At 44.5% G+C, this 22348-nt stretch overlaps 3 protein-coding genes across 3 annotated transcripts; 1 reads left to right on the top strand and 2 right to left on the bottom strand.

Annotated features, from left to right (window-relative positions):
* Positions 1-2083: 2083 nt before the first annotated feature.
* On the bottom strand, positions 2084-7557 carry LOC133917721 (inactive TPR repeat-containing thioredoxin TTL3-like). Its single transcript, XM_062361585.1, has 6 exons — positions 6512-7557; positions 3668-3863; positions 3391-3569; positions 2941-3274; positions 2658-2813; positions 2084-2247 (listed from the first exon to the last, which is right to left on the bottom strand). The coding sequence occupies exons 1-5, from the start codon at positions 7402-7404 to the stop codon at positions 2664-2666; spliced, it is 1752 nt and encodes a 583-aa protein (XP_062217569.1). The 5' UTR covers positions 7405-7557; the 3' UTR covers positions 2084-2247; positions 2658-2663.
* Positions 7558-16903: 9346 nt separating this feature from the next.
* LOC133917720 (uncharacterized) lies at positions 16904-17747 on the top strand. The gene has a single exon (XM_062361584.1). It carries the CDS (start codon positions 16982-16984, stop codon positions 17519-17521), a length of 540 nt encoding a protein of 179 aa, XP_062217568.1. The 5' UTR covers positions 16904-16981; the 3' UTR covers positions 17522-17747.
* A 1303-nt stretch (positions 17748-19050) lies between these two features.
* On the bottom strand, positions 19051-21568 carry LOC133919832 (annexin Gh1-like). The gene is made up of 5 exons (XM_062364364.1): positions 21284-21568; positions 21053-21198; positions 20740-20958; positions 19908-20120; positions 19051-19488 (listed from the first exon to the last, which is right to left on the bottom strand). Exons 1-5 carry the CDS (start codon positions 21357-21359, stop codon positions 19198-19200), a joined length of 945 nt encoding a protein of 314 aa, XP_062220348.1. The 5' UTR covers positions 21360-21568; the 3' UTR covers positions 19051-19197.
* Between the last annotated feature and the right edge of the window lie 780 nt (positions 21569-22348).

The following is a 22348-nucleotide window of genomic DNA, read 5'->3' as shown; positions in this document are numbered from 1 at the left end:
TCTGCCTTAGGCTCAGAGTTCCATCCTCCTCGGTCGGCGTCAAGTTTTTTTTCTTCTTCTTGTTTTTTCTTATTTAAGTAAATTTCGTAAAACTACATATACTTTAATAAAATTATCGTAAAACGATAGATTTAAATAATAGTTTCATAAACTATAGATTCAGTGTTAATTTTATCATAAAACTACAGATATTTGATAAAATTATCATAAAACTACATATTTAAGTAATAATTTCATAAAACTACAGATTTAGCATCGATTTTATCGTAAAACTACATATTCTAGAGGAGTTGTTCATAGCCTCGTTACCATAACGATCGAACCCCACTTGCAATCTCACAACAGTTGTCAGCTCATGAAACGGACTGTCCAGGAGCTCATAAAACTACAGATACTTTGACAAAATTATCTCAAATCCCAAAATTACATATTTAAGTAACAGTTTTTCAAAACTACAAATTTAACATCGATTTTATTGTAAAACTATAGATTCTATTGTAAGCCTGTTAATCAGACGAATGAGCCTCACTTGTAGTCATATAAACTTCCGGATAGTTAGTTTCATGAGCTGACAGCTGTTGTGAGATTATAAGCGGGACTCAATAGTCATGGTAACGAGGTTAGTAACTTCTCTAGAATTTATAATTTTACGATAATATCGGTGTTAAATCTGTAACTTTGTGAAATTATTGTTTAAATCTGTAGTTTTGCGATAATTTTATCAAAGTATTTGTAATTTCACGATAAAATTAGTACTAAATTTATAATTTTGTAAAATTACTGTTTAAATATGTAGTTTTATGGTAATTTGTCAAAGTATATGTAATTTTACAAAATTTACTCTTTATTTTTGCCCGCTGTCGCTATTATTGTGAGGGGTTCATATGTAAAATTTGTTGACCACGGTGTGGAGAGAGGCCGCGAGGACGACGAGGCGGATGCGGCGGCGGTGTCTGCGCCTAGGAGATGGGCAGCGGGAGCATGGGCCATGGCGGGGCAGCGTGGCCTGTCCATTTCAGCAAGCATCATGTCACCCTAGTCACCGAGGGATACAAACTGATGTATGCATGTTCTCCACAGTGAGTCTATGATGAAGCTTTCTCTTGTAATCACTCATTTTATGTTTGAGATGATAATTTATTTTAGAGCACAATCCTTCTGTTTGTTCAGTTTGAGAGGCAAACTGAAATATCCATAAATCCTGGGGCCGCCATGGCATCGCCACAACCAAATAAATTAACTTTCCTTTGCGAGGAATCAAACAAATCAACTCTACACATCGCAATGGAGCAAGTATTATGTACAGTCCCATCACTTAACCCTCTTTGTAGTTCGGTGTATGGCGAACAAAAAAATATACAGATTTGGTATAGCAAATTAGAATAAATTTTGCAAAACTACACATAATTTGGTAAATTATCGTAAAACAATAGATTTAAACAATAGTTTCATAAAACTACAGATTCAGTGATAATTTTATTATAAAACTACATATTTTTTAGCAAAATTATTGTAAAACTACATATTGAAATAACAATTTCACAAAACTACAGATAACGCCAATTTTATTAAAAAATACATATCTAAGGAGCTATTCACAACCTCATTACCATAACGATCGAGCACCGCTTGCAGTCTCACAGCAGCAGTCAGCTCATAAAACAGACCATGTGGGAGCTAATAAAACTACAGATACTTTGATAAAATTATCTCAAATCACAAAATTACATATATAAGTAATAGTATCACAAAATTATAAATTTAACACCGATTTTATTGTAAAACTATAGATTCTATCGTAGACCTATTAATCTGACAAATAGGTCACGCTTGCAATCACATGAACTCTGAGCGGTCTGTTTCATGAGCTGACAATTGCTGTAAGACTGTAAGCGGGATCCAGTCATTATAGTAACAAGGCTAGAAACAACTTTAGAATTTGTAGTTTTGCGATAAAATTAGCGTTAAATTTGTAGTTTTGTGAAATTGTTGCTTAAATATATAGTTTTGCGATAATTTTATCAAAGTATATGTAGTTTTACAATAAAATTGGTACTAAATATATAGTTTTGTGAAGCTGTTATTTAAATATGTAGTTTTATGATAATATTATCATAATATATGTAGTTTTGCGGAAATTTACTCAGCAAATTATGTAACAGGCGCGTGCAGACTTGTTTTATCAAAATCCTTGTCTTCTTAGGAACATGCGGTTGATTTCTCCGGCCGACCACAGAATAAAGACACCTAGAAAGAACAGATTGTGTTATGATCAACATGCCAATGCTTTCTTCTAGCTAAAAGGATGCTGCGAAGGCAAGGGAATCTGCCTAAATTTCAAACAACTGGTGATTTCTTTATCTGCGCATGCCTATCTAATGTTGTTAACTCCTAACTAGTTAAAATTAAGGTAGATAAAGTGCACTAAAGTTTGTTAGGACCGACACTTATATCATTAGTCCAAGGATTAAAAGTATGCATGTCGATTCATAATTGTTCTGTTTCAGTGTATAAACGATCTACGGAAATCTGTTCAGTAGGTAAATTGACCAACTCTGTTCAATTCAACACTCCTGCTCAGCAGATTAAACGAAATGTTTTCCCTGTTTCAGTGCAGAATACGAGCTGCGAGAACTAGAGAGGTGATTTGTAGTTACGTGATGTCAGTGCTGAGATCTGCTTGCAGCGCCCCCATTCCTTTGGCACTTGAGCTTGGCTTGGACCTCAGATAGAGCCCTCTTCACGTCCTCATTCTCCGGGAGTTCTTGGATCAGCACCTGGTAATCTCTCATCGACGCTTCCCACCTCTCCAGCTGAACAATCGAGAACACCAAAAGGACACTGGCAAAATAAGATCATGTATTTGCGTTCTTGCAATGACAAATTTTCTGCACGGGAGTGTGCAGGTGCAGACGTGCGCCTAGCATCCAAACAGCGCACCTTGACGTTGCAGTCGGCCCTCCTGAGCCGCGCCTTGCTGTACGCCGGCCGCACCACGAGCGCGCCGCTGCAGTCCTCGACGGCCTTCTCGTACCGCCCGAGCTTCGCGTGGCAAGCCGCGCGGTTGCAGAGCAGCACGGCGTTGCCGGCCTCCCTGTCGAGGCCCTCGCCGTACGCGGCGCACGCCTCGGCGAACTTGGAGGCCTTGAAGAGGTCGTTGCCCCGCAGCCGCGCCGCCCCCGCCGCTTTGGCCCTCCGGTGCACGTTCGCTACCTCCCGGTTGCTCGGGTCCAGCTGGCACGCCGTCTGCGCCGTCGCCACCGCGTCCTCGAACCTTCGTGATCACGACAACGCACGCGTCAGAAACGCCATCTTTTTGCTGCTCCTTCCCATCTGGGGCACGACATTTTGCTGCGCGCATGCACGCGCTTGTGTGGAGTGGAAACAAACCTTCCTGTTGCCATGTCGACCTGGGCTCGGACTACGAGGACGTAGGCGTGGCCGGTGGTGCCCAAAAACTTGGTCGACTCGTCGACGCCGAACCTCGGCGCGCCTGCACCGCCGAACACCGCGTCCGCTTCGTCGTGCCGTTGAAGCCGCAGCAGCGCCTCGGCTTGCAACGCCATCACCTAGCAGAGTTCATCGTGACAGATGGCACGCATCAGATCGTGGCGTCAATGCTAATTAAACGTGCAGCGCTCTGGTACACGTCGTGACGGACGCTGACCTGTGGAGCGCAGTCCGCGCCGTCGGACACGGCGGCCTGTGATTCCTGCAGCACCGTGATCCAGTTCTTTAGCGTGCGCGCGTCGTTGCACTTGGCGATGCAGCTCTTGACCGACTGCGCGCGCGAAACGTCTGCGCCCGTGGATTCCTTGGGCGATTGCTTGAAGTGGTGGATGGCTTTGTCAGGTTCTCCTAATCTGAGCAACACGTAAACGAGTTAATGAGTATCATAAACAATAATCAATAATACTATATCATCTGAAACTCATTACGGTAGACTAGTAGTGAACCTATCTATTATATTTTTATTTAAATGTTAAAAAAAGCCACAATATTTGTTCTTAAGATCACGAAATAATATTGTTAATGGGAAAAAATAGTCTTGATCACTTATTGTTATGACTATCTAACGGTTTAGATTAATTAAAAAGTCAATATCAAATACGATTAATAAATAGCTAAATTTGGAATTAAAAATTATAAAAAATTAGCATTTCGATTTTCATACGGTTTGGAAAACAAAATATCTAAATAAAGAGTTCATATAAAGTAAGTCTGTTCTCTGATAGCTTTCGATAAAGTAAAATTGTTGTGTACTATTAAATATAGGAGTACTTAACCGTTAGTGCAAGGGCATTAAGAAAAATGACCTATAAAAAATGCTTTGGGAAACATGTACGCCTTAGAAATTTTTATAGAAGCTCTGAAAAAATATGTCCTATATATTTTTACGGAGGGAGTAGAGTATAGTGTAGAAAAATGAAGGTAAGTCTTCTCCGACAGCTTTCAATTAGTGCAATCATTAATTTGAAAAGGAAGGGTAAGCATGCTTCTTGATGAAGTGATTGGCTATTGAAAGCACCAATCGTCAACGTGAATTTCACAAATAGCTAGCATAATTTAAGGCCCAAGGTTTTGCTTGAGCTTCTAATCCAATGACCAAATGTTTCCAAGGAGCACATGCAGAATACAAATTAAGGCATGAACTAATAATAAGAAAAGGGTTACTGCATTTCTTAGATCCTGTTTGTTTTAGCTTGGGTTTAGAATCCCAAGCTAAAACAAACAACCAGCTTTTTTAGCAGATTATAACGATCTGATTGTTGTATTGTCACAATCCAACAATCCAGTTTCACCTAGCTTTTTCCACAAATTGTGTATCGAAATTACCCGCTTGCCATTACCCGCCTTGCCCAGCTTTTTCACACCCTTGTGCGGCCTGCACTAGTCGACCCGTTGCTGCCGGTCGCCGTCACTCATGCCACTGTGCCGCGCCTGCACAACCGCTTCACCGCCACCCCTATGCAGCCCACTGTCGGTCAGCATCGCTTGCAGCGCCGCCCTCCCCACCTCGTCGTCAGATGTGAAGCCCGATGACCTCTGGAACGAGCAATACGTTAGCGTGAGGAGGGACCAACGACGAGCTCCACCGGCGGCTTGGCTCCCCGCATGGGCACGCGTTGCATGCGAGCTTCACCGACGGCTTTCCCGTCAGTCGGTGGTGTTCTTTCGACACCATCGCCTCCCCGTCGCGCCTCCCCATCGTGCTACCACCGCTCCTTTGTAGTTGCGTTGTCGTCACCCATGTGTAGCTCACCGTTGGTTGGCGTCGCCTGTAGTGCCGCCCTACCCCCCCCCCCCCCTTCGCGCTCCTGCACAACAGCCCACGCGCACCGCGCCACCTCCTGCAGTGTCGCTCCGGCCTCTCCCATCGTCGCCTCCCTCTTCTCCTCCCCTTCGTCCTCCTCTCTCACCGTCCGCAAGCATCGTCCTTCTGGCACTCTCTCCCTCCCTCCTCCCTCCGACTTCCCTCTCTCTCTCCCCTTCGGCCTCCTCTTCCTCCCCTATGGCCTCCTCTCTCCCCCAGCCTCTCTTCCTCTCAGTGAGCCGCGCGGGCAAAAGAATGGCCGACCTTATACACCCCCCCCCCCGCCTCTCACATTGCTGAGTGGGCCTCACCTCTCTATGAGCTGCAATCCAACCTCTCCCAATCTAGGTTGTCAAACAGCCCTTAACTTTTAATACTTTAATTTTTCACAATTCAGTTTTTCATAATCTACAATCCAAAAACTGTTTTTCATAATCTAAAACTGAAACAAACATACCCTAGTGGGAAAGTTGGAGGCATCCAAAAAGGGATAACGTTATTCCTGCACCATATTGAATACATTATCATAAAACCAGGCCAATGGTGAAGCAAAGCAGAGCAGCCACTTCATTATCTAATTCTCCAATCTGTTAGTTAAGCATTAGCATCTGGTTAATAGCTACCCCACCCGTTGATTTTTATAAGTGCAGATTCACATCTAATAATTTTTTAGCAAGATTTAGTCCAACGATGTTAGATTTTGTGACAGAGAAGTGATTTTATAGTCACGAAGATTTTACTATAAAAGAAATGAACAACCAAAATTCAGTTTTGGATACCGCACAAAGTCAAACTGTGCAATACAAAAATTATTTGAGGCAGCACCATGTAAATGGCCCTGAATGGAACGTGCGCACTTGAGTTCAACAACCAATTCTCACCAAAAAAGAAAAAAAGAAAAAAAATCTAAGCACCGAGTCCGAGACTAAGATCATATAAATCTATTACTTAAAATCAGATTCCCCAGTTATGTTACAAGTTATGTTACAACATTTAACATCCTTAAGTGAAAACAACTGATAATAGCAAATTGTATGCAACAATTAGGAGATAAAAATAGGCAAGGGTGCATGCAGTACCAAGATACAATTGGCAATGAAAAATTCAATGCCAAATTCACCCGTTTCAAGAACCAGGAGGGGAATGACGTGATTTCTAACGCTTTCCATCTAAACATCGACGAGGTGTCCCACATACCTGAGGTACAAGCCGCCAAGCCGGTGGTGTGCGCGGTCATACGACGGATCGATCCCGACAGCCTCCTTGCAGTCGCTGACAGCCTCGATGAGCCGCCCGAGCGCAGCGAGCGCGGCCGCCTTGTTGCTCCAGTAGGCCGGCCGCCTCGCGTCCATCATGATAGCCTGGTCGTAGAGCGCCACCGCCTCGGCGTAATGCCCCTGACGGTATTCCTCGTTGCCCATCTCCTTGAGCTTCTCGGGGTCCGTCCGGTGCGACAGCGCCCGGCACAGCTCGCCTGCCGGCTTCGCCTCCTTGACAATGTTCCCCATGCCCGAGAACGCGTACCCGTTCGGCGCCTTCCGCTCGTTCGCGGCCTTCGCGTTGCGTTCCACCGAGTTGCGCGCTGATGCGCCGGCCGTGCCGGCGTTGAGGTTGCCGAGGTTGCGGTGCAGCATCATGTTGCCGGAGGTGGCGCGCACTAGCTGCGTGGTGCCCTTGACCCTTTGGTGGTCGAGGATCATCTTGTCGAGCTCCGCAGCCATGCCGGTGTACTCTGCCGTCGGTTCCACCGCGGGCTTTGTACCGCCGACGCCGTTCGCCGCCTTTGTTTGCCTGATCTTATCGCTCGCTGGTGGTGCGGCGGGGGCGGCGGCGCTGTTCGGCGCCGCCGCCAAGGGCAGGGCGTTCGAGCGGCGCACCAGGGAGGAGTCCTCGTGGACGGCGGCCTTCCGATGAGCCGGGTTCGCCTGCGCGGCTGCGGCCACGGCCTCGCCGTTGGCGTCTGAGGCGGCTGGCGGGGCCCCGTTGATCCGGTGGAGGGAGGACATGGAGTTGGAGCGGCGGCGGCGGAACATGCTGCTGTAGATGCCAAACATCGCGCAGCCGGACGGCGGGTCGCGTGACTCCGTCATGGCGACGTTCGCGGCCGCGCGCTCTGCGGTTGCGTCGTGCGCGTGGGGAGGGAATGGTCAGGACCAAGGAAGGGGAGGGAGGGTGCCCGTTGGCTCCTGGTTGGCAACGGACGACGAGATCGCGGGGCTTGGGGTGGGAATGTGGGGGGCACGGGGATTTTAAACTGCAAATATTACAGAAAACCCTGCGGTTTTTAGAGCTGGTAGCCGTGGACCATGGGATGATTAGGGGTTGTTTGTTTATGATTTTGGATTCTAGATTATGCTTTTATAATCAGATTATGTAAATAAATGGATAGATTTTAGAAGTAGATTGTAGCCATTTAGATTTTGATTATAGCATAATTCACCTTAGAGTAATTTTTATAATCCACAATCCAGAATCAAGATTCTTACAATCCGCAGGAAAAACAAACAGACTCTTAGTGTATTCATGGTGTGAACTGCTTAGTTAGGTTGACCGACTCAGTTTTCTTTATTACAGGATATGTTTAGCAGAGTTCTAACTATAAGAATTTTTATATCTAGTCATTTTTAGCTTCAGAAATTCTTGTAGTCAGAGCTGTGAATAAAATTGAGAGTATTTGATTAAGATATCTTATTCTTATTTTAAACTGAAAATATATATTTAAATTATTTTATTTTATCATATAATTTCTAAATGATGTATGAATCTCAAAGCTAAAATTATACCAAACATGATCGTGGTCTCATGTTTTTCGAAGTTTGCATTGTATCTCCAATATTGTTTGGTGTGGGAAATTGAAGCACATGTGCAATAACTAACTGATTTTAGGACAAACACTATTACACAACTAGCAATATACGATAGACACCATCGACATCTAGCTATTAATACTGGTTCATTTATAACAAGTACCAATAAAGTATTATTGTCAATTTATAACCTCAAACTACCAAATTAATCATAGGGTATATTAGTGATACCTATTATTAGTATCGATTCATATTATAAACCGAGTTTTGTTTCACCGTCAGTTCATATCAAAAACTGGTAGTAATAAAGATCATATCACTATCAATTTATGGTATGAATCGACAGCGCAATATTAGCGCCGGTTCGTATTACGAATTGTTAGTTATATCATATATGCTTCTTATCATTACTGGTTTTGTTTCTCCAAATGGTATTGATATATATATATATATATATATATATATATATATATATATATATATATATATATATATATATATATATATTGGATACAATCATTTTTACCATAAATCTTAAATATAATAGAAAGAGCTTTGTTTTTACTGGACGCTAACCATTTATGACAACTCGTTACTTAGAGACTCCAAAATTTAGAAAAATTCATGTGCTCTAGTTTCTTTAAGGTTAGTAATTTGATGCATATTTTATTTTTAGTTAGGAGGTGACGGTCGAAAGTGGTAGCTCGGGCAGCGGTGACACCGTCCAAGCTGGTCATGGTGGGGCGAGTAGAAGAGAACCAGGGAAGACTAGTGGGCATGGGGGGGGGGGGAGGGTCAGTCAAGGCCGTAGCGGCGAGGTGACGTGTCGGCGGTGTGCATGGGGGACAACGTAGAAGGCGACGAGGGTTGGGTTATGAATTGATCTCGCTGATTAATGAACACGAAAGTGATTTTTTTGATGAAGAATCAGTGAAATGTTATCGACTTATTGTAGATGCTACCGAAAAGTAATCACGAGAGAGATGCAGGGACACATAGTTTTCTTCTTTATTTTGTTTGCGACATAGTTTTCTTCTTTATTTTTGTTGCGACAGTATGGGCATGAACCATTTGACGAAGAAGGGAAACCATGTTCATGAGGTCCTCAGATTGATGCACATTTCAACAAAAAACTCCTGGCTGTCACGAACGCAATGTTATCCACTGGAATTGTGACGCTTACTGTTAGTATGCCTTGCACGTACAAAGCGCACAAGCCGTTGACCTCGTAGCGCGTTGGGGCGCTGGAATCTCCGGTCGGATGGAAGGTTTGATCGGAGAGCAGACACGGCCGCACGACACATTCCTGGTGGGGCATGGATGTAGTATTGGAATACTCCTTCATTATTGTGTTGTGTGCTCGCACCTGTTGTAATACTACATTGCTAGCCGTTTTTCACGGTCGACACAGTAGATTCAAACATAAAAACACAAGTAGACATAGATATATATCTGAAGTAACTATGAATCCACGTTTCGGTATTCGGTATGAGCCCTGACTTGCAAGTCTAAGTCCGAAGAGAAAACCGTTATACAACAGCACCGACGCGGCCAAAACGTGTTGGACGTGCTAAACAACCCCTCCGCTTGTTGGTACAGCGTCTGCTGGTCTCACGTCGTTTTTGGGTCGCGATATTGCTCCCCACTGGTGACGTGACACGAAAAATCGTGTGCTTTGTGGTCAACCCCCCCCCCCCCCCCCTGCTTTTCCGAATCCGGGTCGTATGATGCGCTTCCATATTATAGGCGATCGTTTCCGTGTAACGTCGTCCAGGTCACGCATAAAAAGGCTAAAATGGGCTCTCGCCTCAACGCCGATGCCGACTCGAGTGTCTGTGGCGCACTTCGGAAAACCGACGTTCGCTTCAACAAATCCTAGCGTCTTTACCATGGTTTCTGTCGTCGATTGAATAACGAGTTCGGGAGAGGCTCCATGCAATGGCGTGATGAAATCCAAACGTTGGCGTCTGATCTGATCGAAAGGATCCTTTGATCTGATCCAAGAAATCCAAACGTTGGCATCTGATCTGATCAAAACCAGCCAAGCGTATAGATGCTTAACAGACTTTTGCAGCATGTCTTATCCTTTCTGTTTGAAGGAAGAAAAAGACAGCCAGAATCCCGGGAAGAATTATACTTGAGTTGCGTAGTCTCTGTCGTATGCAGGACAGCAGGAGATCTCCAAATCAAAGCCGATACTAGTCGCATTTGATGGCGCCAGCCGGTAGTTCGCGAATCGAAATCGCCATATCTCAAGCTTCTGTACAGTACAACTAACGTATACGTACAGCGACCTTAACTGATGTGATGTAACTGACGCGTATGAGATAACTAATCTCTAAGTGCAAAGACGCAATCATACAAGAAAGGAATACACCAACAAACAGCAACACGTGTTATTAGAAGACTTGAGTTTCTTATTAGTTTATTATTTTTATATATTTGAAAAATAAAAGCTTCTCTAAGTTGTATCCAGTTCCTTGAAAATAAGGATGTTGCTGTTATTGAGACGTCTATTTTTCATATTTTTTTCAGGCATCTTCAAGCTCCCTCACCTCGTTCCTGACACTAGCTTGCTCCCCCGTCTCGCACCTCTCCCCTCTTGCCTCCACCCGCCTCTAGCCGCACTCTCATTGTTACACTAATCCGGCTTTGTCGAGCCATCTCCACTCACTCCACCTCAGCACCACCCATCGAATGTCTTCCACTACCAGTGATTGGCAGCGTCCCCGCAACCTCTGCGCTTTACCCTTGTGCATGTCTCCTCCGCCAGGCCGACCTACCTCCCACAACCTCCTTCTAATCCTGCCAATAGAGAATCCCGTTAGAAATCGAACCCTCTCATCCAACCTTCATCGGTGGCCATCATTTTTTTTATCTGAGATATCGATCCTATTTTTAGATGATTGGAATTTAGGAGGTGTGTGAAAATAAACCATGCCTTGATACTCCATTATTGGTGAGCTAATTTGCCTATCCCACTCAAGCATATCATCGTCTGGTTGACCGATGGGCCGAAACGCCCCACCGAGTAATTCCGAATCATAGCTCGAGCTGGCAAGCCACCACCTCCAACCCGCTGCTTTTGGACGCAACAAATGTAGGCAGGCTTCGACCCGAATGCCAGGCCATCCAGTTTGGTGGGCCGCCGCTTCAGCAATGCGTCACGCATGGGCTAGACGACTTATGTTTTCGAATATATATATATATATTCCAATTTTTCAAGATTACATAACTGTTTCAAAAATAATGAAGTCTATCAAAATTACATAACTGTTTCAAAAATAATGAAGTCTATTTTACCGTCGTCCATTCAACGGATGAGAACAAGGACTCGTCCGTTCTCCGGCTAGCAGCGTATTTAATAATCGGGGAGAGGAAATTCTCGCCCGTTCAACGAGTGATACCTTCATTCGATTTAATTCAACTACAGAATTATATGTATAATTAGTTTTTTAATATAATTTGTATTTGGTAAATTGAAAAATATTGCACATTAATTTTCTCAATTTTTTATTTAGTTGGTGTAAAAGTATGTGGAATTTTTTTGTACGAAGTGACTTTATGAGAATACAAATCTAATTTATCGGACAATACTAGTTATGAAGCATAAATATCATATAACTCGGCACAAAGTTTATATACACTAATAAACATTACATGGGACATGAGATTTTTCATCGCTGCACAAATGAACCATAACCGTAAAGAGATGACAACAAATGTTGGTATGTATGGTACGCCTAAAGACTAGTATAATAGCATGTTGCTGTTAAACCTAACATGTCTTAAGGAATAAAAACAAGTCAGGGTATAATACATGCTCTCTACTGAGTCCACCTAGAATATTTGCCCTTTCTAATTACTAAAATATACGTATAAACATGATCTAATTGTTGAACTACATCTAATCCTAATTCTAAACCTAGATCTATATTTTATACTACTTCTAGTGGCTATATTACCAGTTATATAAAACAAAATCTAGATATAACATCTAACCTATATCAAAATCTAATACTAATTGCTATCCTACCGGATTTGTAAAAAAAAAATTACCTCTTTTTTCAGCAGGGTTTAATCGTACAAATCTCCCTCCCCTCCCACCCCTCTCCTCTCTCGACTGAATGAGTGTCTAATGAAGTGTTGACGTCGGCAGAGCCGGTCAGGCTGGCCTAAATACTTAAAAGGTCTCGACTGCTCAACGGACGAGACTTTTTAGTGAGCCCGCACGACGTCGCAGCCACGAAGGTCTCATCTGTTCAGCGTGCGAGTGTCTTGTCCACTGAATGAGCGAGACATTCTTCTCCCTGATTATTAAATGTACTGCCAACCGGGGCCCATAAGATGTCACTCGTTCAACGGGTGAAACCTTATTCTCGCACGTTAAATGAGCGACGGTAGGGTAGACTTTATTATTTTTAAAATAGATATGTAATCTTGAATTTTTTTAAAATAAAAATAAAAAAAAATCTATGTTTTCTAGTGTGTTTTCAGCATGGAGCGTCTTCCATGATGGGCTGGAAGCCTCGAGCCCGGAACACTGGACCCCACTTTTTGTGCTATTTCTTTTGCCAATGAATGGTGTAGTTAAAAGCATCTTCAAAAGGCTCTTTAAAATATATCTCTATATAAAAATAAAGGGAGATTTCTTAATAATATTTCTCTTCTAAATCTATTTCATCTCTAACATACTCTGGATACTCATTTCTTATATTTTCTCTTATATCACTAATAAAATAGGCCCCACCTGCTATCTTTCCCCTCCCCCCCCCCCCCCCCCCCCTTCTTTTCTTTTCACGAGCAAAAGAGAACACTCGATTCTTGGTGCTCATGATCGTCCGTGTTGTCGAAGAAGCCGACTTTGTGTCGTTGTTCCGCTCAGCTTCCGAGCTCACCGGGGCCTAGTGTGGCTGGGGCCCGGATCTGGACTGCGTCCACGAGTCCCGAGATAGCATAACGGGCGACATGGCCACGTCCTCCTCCGGTGTCACGTCAGAGACGCTGCTCGCCGGCTGCTCAGGATCCAGGGCCGTCGGTGGTGGCGCACGCTGACGTGCCCACTTCAATCAACGGCGGCTCATGGCGAACCGAGCGCCACTGCGCCGGGATCTGGTAGATGCACGAGGTAGTCGTCGTCGGTGACGCTATAGTTGTGGTGGCATGACTCCTCCTGCGTGATGGACACGACATTGGCCAGGATTCGAAAGACGCCCCTGGGCTCGATGACGATGCCGCTGGCCTGTGCCGTGCGCTACGGAGAGCGTCCCGACAACCTGTAACACCACCGCATCACCAGAACGGGCGGGGCCGAGCTCCAACGGGTGGACCTGGGGTCAGGCGTTTTGGGAGCGAGGTAGGTGTTCCCTACAAATAGATAGCAAGATGGATGATTTTAAGGCTCGATCAAGATAGAGTGTCGTATTAGGAATTTGTTAGAGTAATTTTTTAATTAAATTCTCAATATATAGCTATAGAAAGTTGGATAGAATTTCTCTTAAAGATGCTCTTAGTAGTTACTGGTTAGAAATGACGAGCATCCATGTTAAATTGAAAAATCATATGGTTCTTACTTCTTAGCAATCGAATCATTAAGCTTCTGTTACAAATCATATGGTTTTTACTTAGCCGCCTGCTGACTCGTTTCGTCATGGCTGTTCTTATCCGTCGAATCGATCATTGCACTGAAACGGGTATATAAACTGGGTGTGAAGCTCAGTGATGAGATAGTTACCATCCGGAGATGAGGTCTTACAGAGCTGTGTTGATTTAAGTAGATTAAGATAAAATAGGTTGAGGAGAGTCATATTTATTGAATTTTTTTTTATTGATTGTATTTATCTAGATAGGTTAAACTGAGTTTCTATTTGGTTCACTGAATCTGACGTTAAAAAAATAGCGTAGACAAAAAAAAAGTAGGACCAGATCATGCTAAGAGCTCAATCTTTTTTTTTTCCAAAAAAGATTGAGCCGAATGTCAATAGATCTTGAGGTACTGAAAAAAAGAACTGCAAAATCCTCCTATTCTTTTTTCTTTCAAAAGAGTAATAAGCGGATGTAAGAGTTAAGATTATAATTGATTATTTGTATGAAAATATTTTTTGATACTACTAAATGAGCTCGTCTGCATGAGCCTATATTCATTGGGCTAGACTGTTGAGTGAAGTTTGAATCAAGTTTTACTCTCGGGTTAGGATAAGATGTATATTTGTATCTGTCGAATCAGCTACTGAAACAATGATTATGAATAACTAAATATGTTTCTTCATAAAATTACACGTATTCACCGAATTAAATTGAAAGGGATTTATACAACTAATTACACTCTATTTATATGCTTCCTTTTTTCAGAGAACGACTACTCCACGTGAATGACTTCCTCTGCTGCCTACACGTACTTGAAGCGTCAGTTTTTCAGATTGTAATTCTTTGGTGTGTTTGATTTGTTAGATGAGATTTTATAGAGCTATTGAATGAAGTGATATTTTTTAAAAAAAGAAGAGTATTTGATTGGTTGCATATATTTAAACAGACTAAGCTGAGTTTTTATCTAGTTGACTGATCTGATGCTGCATAAACAGTTACAAAAAATTAAAATTATAATTAGTTACTCATACGAAAATAATTTTACGACACTAATAAGTAAACCCACTTATATAAGTGGATGTAAAATGTGTATCCACTTAAATAAGATGAGATTATATATTTACTACTATCGAACTAAACTGCAATAATGTAATACAGACAAATAAATATATTATATTCGTAATTGTACGCATCCGTTAGAGCATAATAAGAAAGATACGGGTAACTAAACCCACTCCAAGTTTATCCGATGGTACGGTTCAGGGCCAACAGCGCAGCACCCGAGCACCAGTTAGGCGGTGACACCGTGCATCCGCATGAGTCCTACCTGTCGTCCTCCTGGTTCATGCAGTCACTCGCAGAGTGGCTTTTGCTTCAGCAAATTCAGGGTCGAGACGTCAAAGGTAATCTGTGGGTGGACGGTATCTCGATACGACCCCTCCTCGCGTCGACGTCGTCATTAATTAGTTGACTCGGTTTTGACATGGATGGAGTTCTCCTCAAGTTTGGGTGACCGCAACCGCATCCGATGGCGAAAATTCGTTGCAACAACATGGTGGACCTGACCTGCCCTGGATCTTGGCGAGAAGAGACTATCGAAGCGTCGAACCAGTTTCGTTTTCCCTTGTCACTCACATAGGTTACTTGCTTTTTAAAAAAAAATAAAAACTTTATTAACTTTTATGATTATATTAAAATGATACAACTACATGCTAATAGTTTACTCTTAATTTCTACGTAGCTAAGATACACCTATCTCAAAATACATCAACATCATAAAAAGTAAGTAAAAAAATTATTAGTAGAAAAATGGAACAATAGAAACTAAGATAGACCATATCCATGGCGGGTAAATAATTTTCTAATTACCTATTTTAATCATGTGCACTCCCTTGGTACTATCTCTGAAGACTCTAGCTGCAGAAATACATATTAAATACAGAGCTATTATGCATATATATATATAAATAATCTCTATAAAAGAAGAAAATATTAATACTATATAGCTATAAGTAACAATAACATGGCTACTTGGGTTAGCGCTCCGGCATCTGATGGTGAATTCTTCGCATCAGCATGGTGGATTGGTGGACCTGACCCTAGATCTTGGTTAAAAGAGAATAGCGAGCATCCGGACGTTAGCCTGTTTGGTAAGGATAGCGCTTAAGATAATCCACGTTCAAATCCGAGCGCTCGTATAAGTATACACAAAACGATCGCGCAAAAAAGGTCTCACTCAACCCTATCTTAAAGAAAACCATACAAATAGATCTCACTATTTAAAAAATAATAGGAACCATGAACCGGTCTCGTCTTCCCTGTCACTCACAGAGGCTACTTGCTCGCGGCGAGGACGAGAGAAACGGCTACTGTATCCGCCGGTCCGCACAGCGGAGGAGAGCCGAACATGTGGCAGAGGCCGGGAGGAGGGAGTCCGTCCTACTCTACCGGAAAGCTATCTGCTCCGCCTTGCATGTCTCGCCAAACCGGTCACCACACATGCGACATGCCATTTCACAACGCTCCTCAACTGTTTCATCTGCCCGTTGCTTATCTGCATGGCTCTTGCAACTTGGTCCATCACCATTAGGCCCGAAGCTTCTTTATTGACACTGCAAACTTACTGCTGCTGTATTGCTCACCTGCGCATGTTGATTTATACAAGCACTACTTCACTAGTGACTGGTGCAGATTAAAATGCCTCAAATGCGCATATCTGGATAAAGTTAAAAGGTGTCGTCGATCAATGCCGAAGTCAAATCCACCACTGACTCCGGCTAAGGTGCACATCTCCACGCTCAAGCTAAAGAACTAAACTAGTTTTAAAACATGACGTTTTGATATCGTTCGATCAAAATTTTAAAATTTTAACTAACAATAACTTCTAAAATATTTAGTTTATAAATATTAAAAATATATGTATAAATTTATCTCGAAAAATTGATTTCATAATATCATAAGTTTATTAAATTTTATAAATAAATATTAAAAAATAATAGTTAAATGTATGCCATCTTATCTAAAACAACAAGTATCTATATTGGAGGAAATATGATTATTGCGAGTATCATCAGTCTCCCATCTTGATTAGCGTTCGAGGTAGGTCCTCCCCGGGAGATGGCACCACTATCGATCACTGACACCGTAGAATGAATGGCACGATTCCAGTCACCAGCCAAGTTTATATATACACATCAAACTCCCTTTGCGAGTTGCGACCTGCAAACCATTTCGTGCCACCCTAACACGACCTCTCTCTGCTCAGCTCACACCGATGTACTCCTGCGAACAACCAGACCACACGGCAACACGTACCACGTTCAACTCGAATTACCAGCAGCCGTGTGCCACGGCCCGCTCGCTCCACCTCTCCGCTCATCAGCCCGGACAAGCACTCCCGGCCGCCGTCGGTCCCGTGGCCACCGTGCAGCCACGGCGCGCCAAGAAGAAGCCCGCGGCTCGGCCGCCGTCGTCGCGCCACTCGTCAACCACCGTGGTGCCTACCGACGTGGCCAATTTCCGGGCCATGGTGCAGGAGCTCACCGGCTTCCCGCAGGCCGCCATCTTCCGGCCGCTGCCGCGCAGGGTGCACGCGGCCAACCCCTTCGTCGTCGCCTCGGGGCAAGGCTGTGGCGGTGAAGGGCATGGGCGTGGCTCGGAGGCGGCCAACAGTACTGCCGGCGGCAACAGCAGCCCCGACGCCCCGGCCGTGCAGCCTGTGATAGCGCAGAGCGCGCCGCCGGGCGTGTTCGACGGGCTGTCGGACCTCGGGTCGCCGGAGTTCGACTCGTGGGCCGATTTGTCCATCGAATAAGTACTTGTTGGCTGGCTAGATTAATGGATCCAAAGATGGTGAACGGTTTGGTGATTTCTTTCTGATCATGTGTTATATGCGTGTATAGGCATAGCTACACGATGGCAGCTGTGCTTGCAATTTCTTTCTGATACATGCTCATGTAATACGTATCAAATCAAGTAACTTACTCGATTTTTGTAATTGCGAAATGATCACAGTGGGCGGCCTATTCTATTGATCTCAATTATATGCCGACTGACACTTGATTTCATAGTACGACTGGACTGATGAAACTGACCAAATGTGCTGCTCAAAGTTGTCCAAATAAAGAGGCGTCCAAGAGCCTGATGCCCTCAATAGACAGCTTGTGCTACAAATGTCCGGTACTCAGGCTGCAAGATTCTTGTGATCTCTTGATGTAAACCTGTAGGTGCGCCACGCAAGAGACGTGAGTAACAAGTTGCACTGTAGTAAGTCTTGGTCATCGCGCTTGACATTGACAAGCTCGGTTGAAAATGAAACACACCACTGAAGAAGTTTTTCGTCACCAGATTGCGTCATGAGATGAATATACCATGACATTCTAGTTGTAAACTCTAGTACTAGGATTAACAGTCATGTTCATATCAAGAGGATTTTTGCACCGATTCTTACGGTCAAAATTGAATTTCCTTGCCAGAAAGGTCGAATGCTGACAGACATCCGCTGACCTAATTTGATTGTATCTTCTTTATGGTAAGATGTGCTATCTATCGACGTGTCTTTTTGTTCTACTGCCGCATGGAACCGACGTGTCTTTTTCTTTCTTTTGATGCTTGTTAAGAGAAGCAGTGTGACTGTGTTGAGTGCACAACATACGAGAAAGGACAAACAAGACAGCCACTGACGCGTGAAGATTCGTATAATTTGATAGTAGAAAATGGACTGATGAAACTAGCCAGCCCAAATGTGCTGCTCAAATTTGTCCAAATAAGAGGAGTACAAGAGCCTGACTAGACAGTTTGTGTAACAACTTTCCGGGACTCAGGTTACCCCCTTCCTGTGATCTCTCGATGTAAGCTTCTACGTGGCAGGTTGTGCTGCAGCAAGTCTTCGTCATGACACCAAAAAAAATGAATAGTCTTGATCATGACACTTGACAGGCTAGGCTGAACATGTAAAACACCTCTGAATATTCTTTTTTTTTTCATCACCGAATTGCGTCATGAGTTGAATATACTCTTACTAAGAGGTTCTTTCCAGTGATCTTATTGTGGTCAAACTAGAAATTGACTTGCCCGAAAGCTTGAATATTGGCATACATCCTCTACCACATTTCTTGTTACCAGAACAATTGATTTGGTTCGCACTACTTTTGATGACAAATGTTTGGTTGATTGACCATCATCTGGCTATTTCATGACCGTCCTAAATTACCAGGGGAACAAAAAAAAAAAAAAAATGCTGTCCCGGATGTGAGCATTTTAGAATTATGATCCAGTTTGGATGTCCTCATTAGTCAACAGGACAATCATAGTGAACCAACAGTGTTGGTTGCAGCTAAAAAATTGATAAGCCAATAAATAAAATTTATTTGACGAGCACTGTCGTGCAGGCTAGGTTACAACTTATTATTATCCAGAAACAACCACGCATTTTGCTGTTCTATGCAGCTTTATTTCGCATCAAACAAGAACGAACAGAGAGTAGAAGCTTCACTCTGCCCCTAGGAGGGCAAGGAGCATATCCTCATAATCTCTGGTTGTATCTTTAGCAACAGCGCGCTCCAGTGGCACACTGTTCCTCTTCTGGTAGGCCTCCTTTATCAGTTTCAGGTCGACCTCGGCGCGAGTAGTTATGACCCTGGTGAGAGAGTTCTCATCTGTGCCCATTCCTCCAAGAGCCAACCGAATGATTTTCTCGAAGTATCTGTCAGGGCAAGTGAAGCACCGGATGATCGCCCGCAGTGTTGCGAGGAATTCATCCTCGGGATCAGCTTTCAGATCCTATGAGAAGCAAGCACCAGACAATATTATGAACAATCTAACAATTTATCACCAAACTGTATGCAATATTATGAACAATCCCTCTTCAAGCAATATATAAAATGCACTGAATTCCAACAGATACACGAACGCACGGCAAACAATAATAGTGGCAGTGTTAATTAATGAACCAAAGTTGTACAGGCAGTAATTCCTTGCATCTCGGTTGTTGCCGGACCAAATTCATTGTTGGCGCTATACAATGCAACTCAAGGGAATACAATTTTTTCGATCATGAAAGGAGGGGCATAGGTAATAATACAGATGTTTTTGAGGTGTGTGTGTGTGTGTGTGTGTGTGTGTGTGTGTGTGTGTGTGTGCCTTCATATTTGAATGGAGAAAGGAACTTTACTAACAAGAGCTCACTTACTATTATTTACCTTAGTGATTGGATGACTGAACTGATCATTGTAGTTATTGAATGTTGCAAGTAGCTGAGCTTTGCTCCGTGTGGTGAGAATCCTTATGATCTCATCGTCACTGTAAGCCTTCTTATGGATCTTCTCATGAAGTATTTTGGCTTCAGAATGAGCCAGTGAAGTGTTCACCTCTGGGCCATCATAGCGGTATGCACTTACAAGAGGCACTAAAAGCTGAAACGAAAAAAATCATTATTCATAACTCTCTTTAACAATTTTCATGTCCAGTCTACCCGAAAAAGGATGTTCCGAATCAGTAGTTATCCAAAAAACAGAAAGCACGTCCAGCTTAATTGAAGAGTAACGTGTTGACAAACACTAAATGGTCCAATTTTCAGTGAAAGAACGAGATAAAGGAAATCAGAATCTCATTTTGACAGATATCAACCGCATAAATTCCTCATATGGGATCATCTAATATCACACTCATGCATCTAAATCACACTAGACTAGTTAAATGTATCAACAGGATCATCAGATTTGTAACATCTAGCATCTAATCTTCAGGATGTATGCACTAGACTAGTAATGGGACCAAGAGCATAACGATTTTCTACCAAAACGAAATAGTATTAAAATAAAATGTATGAACCAAGGTATCACAATCGAACATCAATACACATAGCGATCCTGTTACGAGATGAGACATAACAAGCACTGCATTTAGCAATCTGTATAACTTCGAAATGGAAAAAAAAAGAGATCAAGATAACATTTTGACAAGCGCAGATGGGATCTCCATATATGAAAACAGCAATACGTCGTGATAAGTGATGAGATCCAGAGCCGTCACCTTGCGGAAGTCGCCGGTGACGTGCGCAGCGACGTCCTCCTCGAGCGAGCGCTTGAAGCGGTCGTGGTACGCCTGCTTGGCCGCGAAGAGCTGCGCTGGCGCGCGCGCGCACGCGATCTCCACCAGCGCGCGACCCCCGGGGTGCCACTTCCTCGCCTCCTCGTTCGCCAGTACCGCGTCCCTCTCCGCGGGGTCCAGCGTCCACTGGATCACCGCCCTCTGGGAGGAAAAAACCGAATCAGACAGTCCCAATCGTAATCGGTCAACGCTCGACCGCCGCGCGCGTGCTTGTTTCCATCGACCAGTTAGTTACCTCGAACTTTCCGTGGATCTCGTCGTTAAGGGCGCGGAGCAGCTCCTCCCCGTAGGCATCGGCGTACCAGCGGCGGATCGCGCGGCGCTGCACGGCGTCGCGGTGCGCCAGGATGGAGATGATCAGCTTCTCGTTCGTGCCCCACCCTGCGATCGAAATGCAGAACGCGTCAGTTGCCAGCGCGTGCAGCGAAAACGCTGGCTCGTGCCAGTGGGGATGCGGGAGCGCGACCTTGGAAGGCCTTGCGGAGCTGCTCGCAGTCCTCTTCGACGGGCGGCACGGCGGCGGGGACGGTGAGCGTCGCCATCGCTCGGGCTCGGGCTCGGGTCTCGGTCTCTGTGTTTGCGCCGGAGGGATCTGGGAATGGGCTGGGGAAGATGCGTAGCGTTCGGGCTATGGCCGAGGCGAGCGGAGCGGTGCGCGCGGGGAGCAGACACCGTGAGGCGAGGGGGGTTTTGTGGGGGCGGGGAGGGGCTCGCGGAGCGAGATTGCCGCGCGGGTGTGTCCGCCCGGGCAGCAACGAAGCGACGTGGAGGAGTGGTTGGCATTTGGGACCCGTGGTGAAGTGTCACTACGCGTGTGTGCCCATGGCTCCGTGATGAGGGTGGCCACGCCACGACGTCTGGATACAGACGCGCAGTGATGGCAATGGTACGACTTTGAGCAGAGGCAGAGCGACGGGCACAGATGAAACCAACAGTTGCAGACATCTTGATTAGGATTCGTGGATTAGGTGTTACCAAAAGGCAGCACCATGTGTGGCAATGGTGTACTAGCTTTGATCGATGACAGCGCGATCATAGCTGCTAACTTTACGAGGGTTCGGTGCCACATGATGTGCACCTGGTCAAGCGTTGATACGACTTTATTGTTTCAAGTCTGAAGAATGCAGAAACCCAACTCAGTGAGGATCAATCGAGCCACGTAACGCGGGTCATACGTGCTCGCCTCTCCTTCACGTTCCTAACAACCCGGCAGCTTGCACGAACCAGCTCGATCGCCCAGCTGTACGAGTACCAACTTGTAAAAGTGTCTATGCCCCGGACGCGCACGCCTTCGTAGCTTGAAAAAGGCACGGTGCGCGACCACGGCGGGGCACGCCCACACGGTCAGGCCGGCGAGCGCCACGCACCGCCTGATCACCGCGCGCAGCGGACGACGGTGCTTGGAAATCGCGCTGCGCGTCGACGGGGACCGGGGGACGCTGTAGCATTTTGCCCGGCCGGCTATTTTGCTTTCTCGGACTTGCCGAATCGATCTCGGCGTCATCAGAACGAGCAAGCTATGCTCGAAAAC

Source organism: Phragmites australis, chromosome 5, assembly GCF_958298935.1.
Source record: "Phragmites australis chromosome 5, lpPhrAust1.1, whole genome shotgun sequence".
Classification (NCBI taxonomy): domain Eukaryota; kingdom Viridiplantae; phylum Streptophyta; class Magnoliopsida; order Poales; family Poaceae; genus Phragmites; species Phragmites australis.
This window is presented reverse-complemented; position numbering and strand designations above follow the sequence as displayed.